This window comes from Anser anser (assembly GCF_964211835.1).
Source record: "Anser anser genome assembly, chromosome: 2".
Taxonomy (NCBI): domain Eukaryota; kingdom Metazoa; phylum Chordata; class Aves; order Anseriformes; family Anatidae; genus Anser; species Anser anser.
This window is the reverse complement of record NC_139721.1, coordinates 94,457,340-94,470,740: the sequence shown is the minus strand read 5'-3', so window position 1 is coordinate 94,470,740 and position 13,401 is coordinate 94,457,340. Positions and strand designations below refer to the sequence as shown.

At 43.7% G+C, this 13,401-nt stretch overlaps 1 protein-coding gene across 1 annotated transcript in view; it reads left to right on the top strand.

The window, feature by feature from the left end:
- Positions 1-4,012: 4,012 nt before the first annotated feature.
- Positions 4,013-13,401, top strand: part of TMC2 (transmembrane channel like 2) — a gene marked incomplete at its 5' end in the record, with an annotated part of 49,050 nt that continues 39,661 nt past the window's right edge. The window contains 2 exons of the mRNA XM_083827014.1: positions 4,013-4,017; positions 4,602-4,669. Coding sequence (XP_083683140.1) covers positions 4,013-4,017; positions 4,602-4,669 — 73 coding nt within the window. The remainder of the gene's footprint in view (positions 4,018-4,601; positions 4,670-13,401) is intronic.

The following is a 13,401-nucleotide window of genomic DNA, read 5'->3' as shown; positions in this document are numbered from 1 at the left end:
ATGGATACTCCCTGATGGGAGAGAAATGCTGAATAAAGCACCAATGAGGCAAATATGATGTTTTACATCAAGAGAGTCATTGGGAGATGCAAGCAATGTGTGATGTTGTGCTAAGAAAGTATGTCTGTGTAGGAATATACACTTTAGTGAAGCAAATATGCAGAGGATGTACCATATGTCAAAAAGCAAATAAAAAGGTCATTTGTAACTAACCTAGAGGGGGACGGGAGCCAGGGATTCGACCTTTACAAAGTATACAGGTAGACTTTACTGAGTTACGTAAAGGAGGGAGATTTAAGTACTTGTTTGTCCTAATTGGCCACGTGACTGGATGGGTGTAAGCTTTCCCCTCTGTATCTGCCACTGCAAACACGGTGGCTAAGGTATCACCGGAGCAAATAGTCCCTAGATATGGGATAGCTGAAAACATTGATTCAGATCAAGGAAATAATTTCACTTCACAAGTACTGCAAGGGTTAATGCAGGCCTTAGAGATTGAGTGGGCTTTTCACACCCCCTGGCACCCCTCCTCTTCTGGGAAGGCAAAGCGAATGAACCAGACATTAAAGAAGCAATTAACTAAATTAGTGTTAAAAACCCAACTTCCTTGGGTAAAATGTTTACTTTTAGCACTCCTCCAGGTTCAAACAGCACCAAGAAACAATATAGGAATTTCACCGTATGAGATGCTGTTCGGATTACCCTGTCTGGGCAGAAGGGATGAGATACCACAATTCGAAACAAGAGAGTTTTCTTAAGAACTGTGTTCTGGGGTTGTCCTCTTCTTTGTCATTTCTCAGGACCCGTGGGAAATTGGGTCCTGATTCAGACCTGGAAAGGATCAACTCCGGCCCGAATGGGAAGGACACTTCCAAGTACTACTAACCACTGAAACAGCCATAGGAACTGCGGAAAAAGGTTGGACTCACTATACTCGAGTGAAGGCATCCGTCGACCCTAGTACCTGGGAAGCTGTTCCTACAGAAGACTTGTTGGAAGCTGAAATCGAAGAGAAAAATCTCATAGTGGACTCTGAGCGGGATAAGAGCTTGCGATTGTAAACTAACCTTTTATTTTCACAGGTAACTAATGAGTGTGACTTGTGATTGAAAGAAAGGACTGGCCTATAGTGAATTGAAGTGTTCCCAAGGGGGGTTTGTTATGGTAGTAGTGTATATCTTATTCTTTGTATTGATAATTATTTGGAAACCTAAGGTTTAAAAATAATGACAGGGAAAAATCAATTATTAATTTTGTTTTTAGTGATTATAGGCCTCAGAGAAAGCCTTGGTCAATTGGCAACTTGGAAAAGGCATGACCAGATAATAGTAAGATGGGATACCCCATAAAAATATGGGTGAATGTGACAGAGGGTTATGTACCACAATCTGTCATGTTTGATGTTTGTGAGGTGTTACCTTGTGGAGATTTAAATGCCCAATGACAACTGAGCAGAGACAACAAATAACTGGGAGAGGCCCAACAGCCAGATTGAGAATAGCTGTATGGAAACAATCCTCTATTGCCATCAGAGAAAGGGAGAAACTCAAGGAGAAAACAGGAGAGAAAACAGGAGGCCCTCTTTGAAATGCGGCAGTTCAAACATTTGAGATTGAAACAGGGTATGGGGTTGTGAATGCCTGGATAGAATGGGTCAAATATACTGTCCAGAGTCTCAACCATAGCAATTGCTATGCTTGTGCCTCGGGATGACCGATTGCCCAGATAGTGCCCTGCCCATTGGGGTGGACCAAGGATTCCCAGGGAATGCGATGTATGATTGCATTGTACCAAGAAAAGACTGCCTGGGGAAATGAGGCCTGTAAGTCTCTCTCTTTGCTATTCCCTTCCTTGCATGATAGCAGTATCAGGGCTCCCCCTGTATTCTCCACAGCTATAGGTAACCATACAGCTTGCCTCTCACGGCAGGGTGTGAGTGCTACCTGGCATCTGGGAGAATTTGCCTTGTGCACGAGGACCTTGAATGCTACCGAGGACTTGATGGGAAACTATTCAAGATTTGAGATCCCCAGGGCAGATCTCTGGTGGTACTGTGGAGGGAAGATCTTACGGTCCACCCTACCATCTAACTGGGGAGGCACTTGTGCACTTGTTCAATTAGCTATACCCTTCACCCTGGCATTTGAAAGAGAAACATCACAAATACCCAGAAGAAGTAAAAGAAGCTTAGGAGTATCATTTGATGATAGAGCATACGTAGATTCTATTGGGGTGCCTAGAGGAGTTCCCGATGAACAGGAAGCCAGGAATCAAATTGCTGCAGGGTTTGAGTCACTGTTCTGGTGGGTAACAATCAATAAGAATGTGGATTGGATTACTTATATTTACTATAATCAGCAGAGATTCATAAATTATACAAGGGATGCGATACGAGGAATCGCTGAACAACTAGATGCCACCAGCAAAATGGCTTGGGAAAACAGAATAACATTAGATATGATTCTTGCGGAGAGAGGTGGTGTGTGCATGATGCTGGGCAACCGTTGTTGTACTTTTATCCCTAACAATACTGCCCCGGATGGCACAGTAACTAGAGCATTGCAAGGGCTTACCACCCTTGCCAATGAATTGGCAGAAAACTCAGGAGCAGACACTTCCATCACAGGATGGTTGGAATCTTGGTTTGGTAAATGGAAAGGGATGGTAGTGTCCATATTTACATCCTTGATTGTAGTAGCAGGAGTTTTGACAGCCATTGGTTGTCGCATTATCCCCTGTGTAAGGGGACTTGTCCAGCGGTTAATTGAAACTGCACTTTTGAAACAAATGACCATGGATCCACCACCCTACTCAGATAAGATGATGATATTAGAGGAAATGGAAAGCAAAGAAAGTAAAGAAGAGGAAGACATCTACCAGATTACATCTTAGAGAAAAATTTTGCAAAAATCAACAAATTATAAAAAGAGAAAAGGGGGGAATTGTGGGAATAGAAATGTTGTTTTTGCAGTGTTACATTGTATAGAAGGAAGGAATGTGGTATTGAGATATGCTTACAGTGATAAGAAAGCTCAGCAGGTGTCCTCCTAAAATGCAGACAACCAGACTCCTTAGAGCAATCAGGTGAAAATCACTATGTTAAGTCAAGCCAGATAAGGGGAGAAAACATTACCATCTCAAAAACAGGCCGGCAACTGAAGGCCAGGCATTGTCTGTGAAGCATCAGGTAGATTGTGAACCTGGATTACCCACTCCAGTGGGGAAACAGGGGAGGGTCCTGTCATCAAAAAGTATATAAACTGTGTTTTTGGAACTAGTAGGCGCGCTCTCCTGCTTGTGGGGCGCCCGCCATTGCAATCGCGAATAAATTACTACTTCACTGAGATCCTCGCCTGAGCCTAAGTTATTGGCTACGGAGTGTTTCTCACAACATTGAACAGCCATGAGTTACGGTCACATTAAAGTGATAGGCAGGCTATGTTCTTTCTCAGCAAATCTTTTAAGACAGCTTCTCTGCCAATGAGCTAAAGCAATAATTTGACTATTTTCACCAACCCTCACGCAGAGCATCTCTAGTCAAACAGTTATAGCCTAGACTAAAAACTTAATTTTACCTTTTCAAACACAAGTATGTTTTTCAATATTTTTCTAAAAAAAATTTGAAGCTTGATAAAAATCAACCAAATAAATGATAAATCTCTTTGAGTATGTGTAAGAGCATGACTGTGAAAAAGGCTGTAAGAATACGCAACAGAAGAACTAAAATTTTGGATTTGATTTAAGCTTGTCATCTTTGTACCCTGATGCGACATCTGTTAAAATCAAAAGCAGCACAGCTACTGTCAGGAGAGTTGGACCCATGTTAAGCACACACAGCTGGAATCAGGCTCAGTTTCTTAATATCTCACAGATTCAGTATTCCTGCTTTAAAAACTAATAAAAAATCCCATTGCAGGTTGAAAACTTTGCTAAGGGCTTCAGAAAAATATGAGGGCAATATGTGGGAATAAAAATGTTGTTTTTGCACAGTTACATTGTCTAAAGTTAAGGAATGTGGTATTGAAATAGCTTGCAGTGATAAGAAAGCTTAGCAGACGACCTTGTAAAATGCAGACAACCAGACTCCTTAGAGCAATTAGGTGAAAATCACAGTGTCAAGTCAGATAAGTGAAGAAACATTACCACTTCATACAGTAAAAATGTCAAAAGAAATTTGAAATTTAACAGGCCAGCAACTGAAGGCCATGCATTGTCTGGGAAGCATCAGATAGGTTGTGAACCTGATTACCCAGTCAGTGGGAAAACAGGGGAGGGTCCCGGTCGTCGAGATAGAAAGTATATAAACTGTACTGTGTGACTAGTAGGTGCGCTCCTGCTTGTGGGATGCCCGCCATTGTAATCACAAAGAAATTAATACTTCACTGAGATCCTCGCCTGAGCCTATGTTATTGGCTACAGAGTGTTTCTCACAATTTGGGGGCTTGTCCAGGATCCAGTCACCTACCGGGGAGCCCCACTGCCGCAGCAGCAGGAAGGCATGCCCCGCTGATTTCAGCGGTCCTGTGCATCGACGGTGGCGGTTCTGCGGAGAGCTGACAGAGGGCCCGACACTGATGAAAGAGGCAGGATCCGTGAAGGAGTGGGGAAGGGAAGAAGGCAGGCACTCCGGCTTTGAGAATTGATCCGGTAACTCTGTGCACAGACCAAGGTAAGAAATAGGAAGTATTGCCTTGGGGGTCGGGTGAGACTCTGTGTGCCGTGTGATTGAGACGTACTTTTGTACGGAGCGAGTGTGGAGTCCTGATCCGCGGTTCCGCAGCTCCGCGAGGGGCGCGGCCGGAGACGGACGAAGCGTGAGATAAGGGAGAGAAAGGAAGAGTCTCGGGAAATTTGGTGTATGGTAAGCCCTTGCACGGGGATGTGCTTGGCAGTACACCAGGGAAATTTGGTGTACGGTAGCCCTTGCACAGTGAAGTGCTTGGCAGTACACCAGGGAATCTGGTAAACTCATAGGTGTGCGGTACCCCTTTTACAGTAAAGTGCTTGGCAGTACACCCCCATTTTCCAGAATCGGAACGTTAGTGTGTGGTACCCTGCAGGAGGGAAATTTCTGTAGGAGCACACTGACAAGGGCTAGGAAAAATGGGAAATATGAGTTCCAGGGGACAGGGAGATGTCCCTGGGGGAGTGCCTGCTGACAGTTCTTCCTGAAGAATGATAAGAAATTAGAAAAATAATCCCAAAATTAGAGGAGATGATAAAGGAAGAAAATGGTTAAATATTGTGTATTAGTCTGGACAAAAGAACCAATTAAGGAAACAGCAGTATTTTGGCCAAAATACAGGTCTGATGAAAATTCAGGCTTTAAATTTTTATGTAAACAGTAAGATTCCTTTTTCGGAGAAGGAGCCAAGTTATGCTCTCTATAATCCTAATATTGCACCGGTGGCAGCAGCAGTTGCTCCAGGAAGGGAGACAGGGACTGCAATTAACACTGTCCCTAGAGAAGAGCGTACTCTAAGCTCTGGTAAGAATTAGAACAAGGTAGAATAGATATTGAGAATTTTGCCTTCCCTGATACTAAGAGTACTAACACTAACTGTGTATCCTCTTAGGTGAACTCCCCCCTTTCCTTACCGGCAGAGAGGTGTTAGGGGTTTTAAGAAGGAGATGAAGTCTTTAACCCATCAGGCTAGCTGAACAATTAGACCAGTTCCTAGGACCTAACTTATACTCTTGTGGGGAAATGATGTCTATACTAAGTATGTTGTTTAGAGGGGAAGAAATGGGAATGGTCAGGAGGAGAGCTGCTATACAAGAATGGGAAGTAACTCATCCTCCGGGACTGGGGGTAATACCGGCAGAGCAGGGGTGCCCACTTGCCGATCCTGGCTGGAGTGGTGATAGTGCACAGCACAGGGGTCATGTGGGAGACTTGGGGTTGGGGTGGGGGAGTGCTCAAGGTGAGTCCCGGGGATCTGGTGTCCTGGGGGTCTTGAAAGTTCATTTTATGGTTGGAGTCTGGTCAGATACATGGGGGGAGGAGGGGGCTCCAGAGGGTGGGAGGATGTAGTGAACAGTCACTGGGGGGCCCTCCTGCGGGAGGCCCTGAAGATGTATGTCAGGAGGGGAGATGAGAAGGAAAAGCAGAGAGTGAAACTAATGGTATTGACAGTGTAGCAGGTAGTCAGGCAGAGGGTTGGAGAAAGAGGAAGAAAATCTTCAGGGGGAGGCAGGGCCAGGATGGAAAGGAGAGGAAGAGAGGAAGGAATGGCAGGCAAGGAAAGCTACCTGTGTTGCAGCCTGAATCCTAGCAGGAACAGGCTTTGATAAGATGTTTTAAGTGTGGCCAGGCTGGCCACTTCAAATAGGAATATCCGGAGTGGAAGAAGGAGGAGAGAAGGAAAATGGGATGAAATATGGTATATTGATATGCCGTTTCAGCATCCTGGAGGGAGAACGGTATGGAATTAAGTTGGCCAATGACAGACTTTGGTGAAAGTACAGGTTGGAGAAAGATAAAAAGAAGTGCTAAAAAGGGTTATTGAAGGTGTTAAAGGTATGGTATGTAGTATTCGACAGAGCTGTTTAAAGTTGAATGAGCAGGGAAAGAGGATGTAGGCATTATCTAAGTAACAGTCTAGAAGTTTTGGTATATTTGCTGTGGTGTTTAGTCAGTTTCCCAAGTATCGGGGAGGGACGGGGGGATGGGGGGACAGCCTGCTCCACCAGGGGCGTCTCCACAGGCCGCAGGGGGGCTTCGGCTCCGGCGCCTGGAGCGCCTCCTCCCCCTCCTTCTGCGCTGACTTTGGTGTCTGGGGGGAGGTTTCTCGCTCCTAGCTCTCCCAGCTGCTGTTGAGCAGCAGGTTTTTGTTTGTTTGTTATCGTGGATGTGCTCTCACAGAGGCACGGACTGTGTTGCTTATGGCTTGGCCCTGGGCAGCGGTGGGCTCCTTTGGGGCTGGCTGAAATTGTCCCTTATCTGCCACGGGGAGGCTCCTGGATTCTTCTCGCGGGGGCTGCCACTGCAGCCCCCCCCCCCCCCAGAACCTTGCCATTAAACCCAATACACTGGGGCAGCTAGGTCATTACTGGCCTGTAAAGTATCAGAGATTCAATTATCTAATGAAATCCTAAAAGTGATGGGGGTAGAAGGCGCTGGGATAACAGTGCCACTTCTGGGGGATACCAAGCTGAGACAAGGGGATAAAATGATCACTGGGCAATTATTGTATGTACCCAAGGCAGGGACTAACTTGTTGGGAAAGTATTTGATGATGAAATTGGGCATTCAAATAGTAAATTGTTAGACTGGAATAGCAGTGTTATTAATGGAGTGCTCTTGACTTGCAGAAAACGGACTCCACAACCAGTAAGATTGTAAAGTAGGTATGTTTATTCAGCGCTGGGCAGCATGGGGGGTAGTCCTGCCAAAGTCGTGCACGCCTGACACAGCAACTTGCCTTGGTTATATGCAGTAAAGAGTTACATATGCATGAAGTTTCACAATACGCCTATACATATTCATAACCTGTCCCCGCTTCGTATTAAAATTAGTTCCAAGGAGTCATTTCCATAAACTCCTCCCATCTGCGCTTGCACAGTGTATTCTGGTGGTGGTCGTCGGGGATCGTGGGGATGAAGATTGATGACTCTTCCTTGTCACTGCTAGTTGACCTCTTGTCTCTGCGCAGACTCAGTTGCTTCTTGGATCTTGTCCATCCACAGGACCAGTTTCTACCAGTTTCTTAAGATAGGTTCACACTCTTATTAAGAGACTGACCTTGGTAAAGGGGCCCAAGGCTTCTCGCTTTAATTAATTTGCACAAACACCATAGTTAGTATGACACTAAGTAGGATCCTAGTTTCATGCCGTCAGCACTCTATCTCTACTTGATAAGATTCCCCTAACTCCCTCTCTCAGCCCCCCCTCTTCTAAAAAGTTAGTAAATTCTCTAAAAGTTAGTAAATTATTATATTCTCCTAACTCCCTCTCTCACTCTCAGGCCCTGGGAGCAAAGTTATATTCACCTCTGACTGGAAAGACCCTGAAATGGGGCAGAAGCAACAATACAGATGGACCGTTTTACCTCAGGGGTTTACAGGGCCACCGATTTATTTGGGCAAGTTCTAGAGCAGATTTTGGGGCAATTCCAACCTCCCGAGGAGGTATTACTGTTACAAATATGTGGATGATCTTTTATTGTCAGGACAGGAGAAAACAGTTGTGAAGGAAGCTACTAACAAGCTATTCAACTTTCTGTGAAAACAGGGCTTGGGAGTACTGAAAAATAAATTACAATATGTAGAAAAAAAAGAAAAAAGTCAAGTATTTAAGGCATCTAATATCTGAGGGAAAACGAAGAATAAATCCAGAGAGGATTCAAGGAATTGTTGAAAACTAAGAAAGAAATAAAAAGTTATAAGAGAAAGATTTTTTTTTTTTTTAAGTAATCAGGAGAAATGAAGTCTGACGGAAAATGGATACTCCCTGATGGGAGAGAAATGCTGAGTAAAGCACCAACGAGGCAAATATTAATCGTTTTACATCAAGAGAGTCCTTGGGAGGTGCAAGCAATGTGTGATGTTGAAAACATTGATTCAGATCAAGGAAGTCATTTCACTTCACAAGTACTGCAAGGTTTAATGCAGGCCTTAGAGACTGAATGGGATTTTCACACCGCCTGGCACCCCTCCTCTTCTGGGAAGGTGGAACAAATGAACCAGACATTAAAGAAGCAATTAACTAAATTAGTGTTAGAAACCCAACTTCCTTGGGTAAAATGCTTACCTTTAGCACTCCTACAGGTTCAAACAGCACCAAGAAAGGATATAGGAATTTCACCGTATGAGATGCTGTTCGGATTACCCTATCTGGGCAGAAGGGATGAGATACCACAATTCGAAACAAGAGAGTTTTCTTAAGAACTGTATTCTGGGGTTGTCCTCTTTGTCATCTCTCAGGACCTGTGGGTTGTTGGCTCAAACCCCCACCACCATCACCCAGGAAATTGGGTCCTGATTCGGACCTGGAAAGAATCAAAACTCCGGCCTGAATGGGAAGGACCATTACTAACCACTGAAACAGCCGTAAGAACTGCAGAAAAAGGTTGGACTCACTATACTCGAGTGAAAGCACCCGTCGACCCTAGTACCTGGGAAGTTGTTCCTACAGAAGAGTTGTTGAAGGTTAAAATCAAAAAGAAAAAACTCATAATGGAGTCTGAGCAGGATAAAAGATTACAATTGTAAACTAACCTTTTATTTTCACAGGTAACTAATGAGTGTGACTTGTGATTGAAAGAAAGGACTAGCCTATAGCGAATCAAAGTGCTCCCAAGGGGTTTTTGTTCTAGTAGTAGTGTACGTATGTCTTATTCTTTGTATTGATAATTATTTGGAAACCTAAGGTTTAAAAATAATGACAGGGAAAAATCAACTATTATTTTTGTTTCTAGTGATTGTAGGCCTCAGAGAAGGCCTTGGTCAATTGGCAACTTGAAAAAGGCATGACCAGATAACAGCAAAGATGGGATACCCTGTCAAAATATGGGTGACTGTGACAGAGGCTTATGTACCACAATCCATCACGTTTGATGCTTGTGAGGTGTTAGCTTGTGGAGATTTAAACACCCAACAACAATTGAGCAGAGAGGACAAACCTGCCCTGAACCTAAGACTAGGGGGATGTTTGAAGGACCCTTTTGCCCAACATGGTAATATATTTAAAGGAACTGTTCAGACCAATTGTCAGCATCTACAGTGTAATCGAATAACTATGACAATTAGTCAGGCTGATTACATTAATAACCGTACTTATGGTCTCGGAGCAGATGTAACTGGGAGAGAGACCCAACAGCCATATTGAGAATAGCTATATGGAAACGATCCTCTATTACCACCAAAGATAGGGAGAAACGAGGAGAAAACAGGAGAGAAAACAGGAGGCCCTTTTCGAAATGTGGCAGTTGTCACAGTTAAAGAAATAAAAGATCTTAGGCAAGTTTTGAGATTGAAACAGGGTATGGGGATGTGAATGTCTGGACAGAATGGGTCAGATATACTGTCCAGAATCTCAACCATAGTGATTGCTATGCTTTTGCCTTGGGATGACTGTTTGCCCAGATAGTGCCCTTCCCATTGGGGTGGACCAAGGATTCCCAGGGGATGTGATGTATGATTGCATTGTACCAAGAAAAGACTGCCTGGGGAAATGAGGCCTGTAAGTCTCTCTCTTTGCTGTTCCCTTCCTTGCGTGATAGCACTACCATGGTTCCCCCTGCATTCTCTGCAGCTTGCCTCTCACAGCAGGGTGTGAGTGCTACCTGGCATCTGAGAGAATTTGCCTTGTGCACGAGGACCTTGAATGCTACCAAGGACTTGATGGGAAACTGCTCAAGACTTGAGATCCCCAGGGCAGATCTCTGGTGGTACTGTGGAAAGAAGATCTTACAGTCCACCCTACCATCTAATTGGGGAGGCACTTATGCACTTGTTCAATTAGCTATACCCTTCACCCTGGCATTTGAAAGAGAAACATCACAAATACCTGGAAGAAGTAAAAGAGGCTTAGGAGTATCATTCGATGATACATAAATTCTGTTGGGGTCCCTAGAGGAGTTGCGATGCACAGAAAGCCAGGAATCAAATTGCTGCAGGGTTTAAGTCACTGTTCTGGTGGGTAACAATCAATAAGAATGTGGATTGGATTAATTATATTTATTATAATCAGCAGAGATTCATAAATTATACAAGGGATGCGGTAAGAGGAATCACTGAACAACTAGATGCCACAAGCAAAATGGCTTGGGAACACAGAATAGCATTAGATATGATGCTTGCGGAGAAAGGAGGTGTGTGTGTGATATTGAGCAACCATTGTTGCACTTTTATACCCAACAATACTGCCCCGGATGGCACAGTAACTAGAGCATTGCAAGGACTTACCACCCTTGCCAGTGAATTGGCAGAAAAGTTAGGAACAGACACCTCCATCACCGGATGGTTGGAATCTTGGTTTGGTAAATGGAAAGGGATGGTAGTGTCCATGTTCACATCCTTGATCGTAGTAGCAGGAGTTTTGACAGCCATTGGTTGTTGCATTATCCCCTGTGTAAGAGGACTAGTACAGTGATTAATTGAAACTGCACTATTGAAACAAATGACCATGGAGCCACCACCTTACTCTGATAAGATGATGATATTAGAGGAGATGGAAAGCAAAAAACGTGAAGAAGAGGAAGATATCTACCAATTACACCTTAGAGAAAAGTTTTGCAAAAATCAACAATTTATAAAGAAGAAAAGGGGGGAATTGTGGGAATAAAAATGTTTTTGCACAGTTACATTGTTTAGAGGGAAGGAATGGGGTATGCTTGCAGTGATAGGAAAGCTTAGCAGACGACCTTGTAAAATGCAGACAACCAGACTCCTTAGAGCAATTAGGTGAAAATCACAGTGTCAAGTCAGATAAGTGAAGAAACATTACCACTTCAAACAATAAAAATGTCAAAAGAAATTTGAAATTTAACAGGCCAGCAACTGAAGGCCATGTTTTGTCTGGGAAGCATCGGATAGATTGTGAACCTGGATTGCCCAGTCAGTGGGAAAACAGGGGAGGGTCCCGGTCGTTGAGAAAGGAAGTATATAAACTGTACTATGTGACTAGTAGATGTGCTCCTGCTTATGGGATGCCCGCCGTTGCAATTGCGAATAAATTACTACTTCACTGAGATCCTCACCTGAGCCTAAGTTATTGGCTACAAAGTGTTTCTCACACACTGAACCTTGGCTGCATGGAGTATAGAATGGTAGCATCATAGATTCATTGAGATTGGAAAAGACCTTTAAGTTCAAGTCCAACCATCAACTTGACCTACTGAGTCCCATCTCTAAACCGTGTCTGTAAGCACCATGTCCACACATCTCTTCAGTACCTCCAGAGATGGGGACTCCACCACCTCCCTGGGCAGCCTATTCCAATGCTTGACCACCCTCTCAGTGAGGAAATTCTTCCTGACATCCAATCTAACCCCACACCCCCACACCTCCCTAGGGTATAACTCTTGTGAATAGTATTTTTTTATCATTCACAGAGTAGCTGAGACTGAGACAAAGTTTGTGTGTAGGGGGGGACACATCACCAGGGCAGCTGGCCTGCACCAACCAAGGGGATATTCCACACCACATATCTTCATGCTTGGCGCTAAAAGCTGGGTGGAGGGGAAGGAGAGGGGGGCTCTAGTTATGAAGATGTCCATCCTCCCAAACAACCACTACACATGTTGAGGATTTGCTTCCAAGGCCGTGGCCAAACATCGCTCGTTGATGGGAAGTAGAGAATAATTTTTCCTGTCTTTTCGCTTCTACATGTCCTTTGCTTGTTTTATTCTTTTTTTTTCTTCCCCATTTAATTAAATTGTCCTTATCTAAACCTGTGAGCCTTTTTTTTTTTTCCCATCCTGTTTTCTCCCTCTCTTCCTTTCAAGAGGGGGAGGGAGAAAGCAACGTAGTGGAGTTCAGTTGGCCATCATTGTGAAACCACCACACTATAGCATGATGTAAATGTACCAGAAGATTGCTTAGGATGCCTATTGATTGTATTTCTCTTCCCCAAACAAACTGCTTCTGTTCTGTCTTAACTCGTTTTCAAGCAATGTGAGTTTTGTGCAATATCTTGGTGTTGTTTTTGTGCTTCATTTTATTCCTTATAAAAACTTAACTGGAAAGCCAGAAAAAAATAAGTCAAAGCATTTCATTAATACACATTTATGTTTCTAACGATGGCACAGGACTATGTTGTTTTGTTTTCCAATAGAAATAGTCTGTGTAGTAAGGCCTTGAGATAATTTTGAACAGAGATACTGGTTCTGACTCCCAGTCCCTGTTCACTGTCTCTCACTTCCTCCCTTCTGATATCTTCACATGTACTTCTGACTCTGCACATGCTTTATAGGAAGACCCCTCAAAGTCCTGTGCATCACTGAGCCCAGGATTTAGCAGAAGCTTTAGAGTTATTTGGCACAAATTTGTGGCTGGTGTAACTTGTTAGAGACTTGAGGAAGTCACTAAAGCTTTAAGAGCCTATAGCAGAGCCCTTCTGGGAGCTTTGTGCATTTTAGGAAGAAATAAGAAGCACGTATGATCCTCTTGCCATGATTAGATTGTCAGGAAACTTTCCCTCAGTCTTTCTCTCTCTCTCTCTCTCTCCCTCACTCTCTCTGTATATACATATATATATATATTTTTTTTTTTTTCAGGAAAAAAAAGATTCCAGACAAAAGTGAAGGATTTATCTTTTTTTCCCCATGGAAATCCTCTCAGATTCAGGAAGAAAGAGAGGGAAACTCAGCAATCACATCCCTCTGTGTCTGGAGGGGCTGGACAAAAGGCAGCAAAAAGGCTCAACACCAGTGAAGGACATTCTTCTCCTAGACTTAT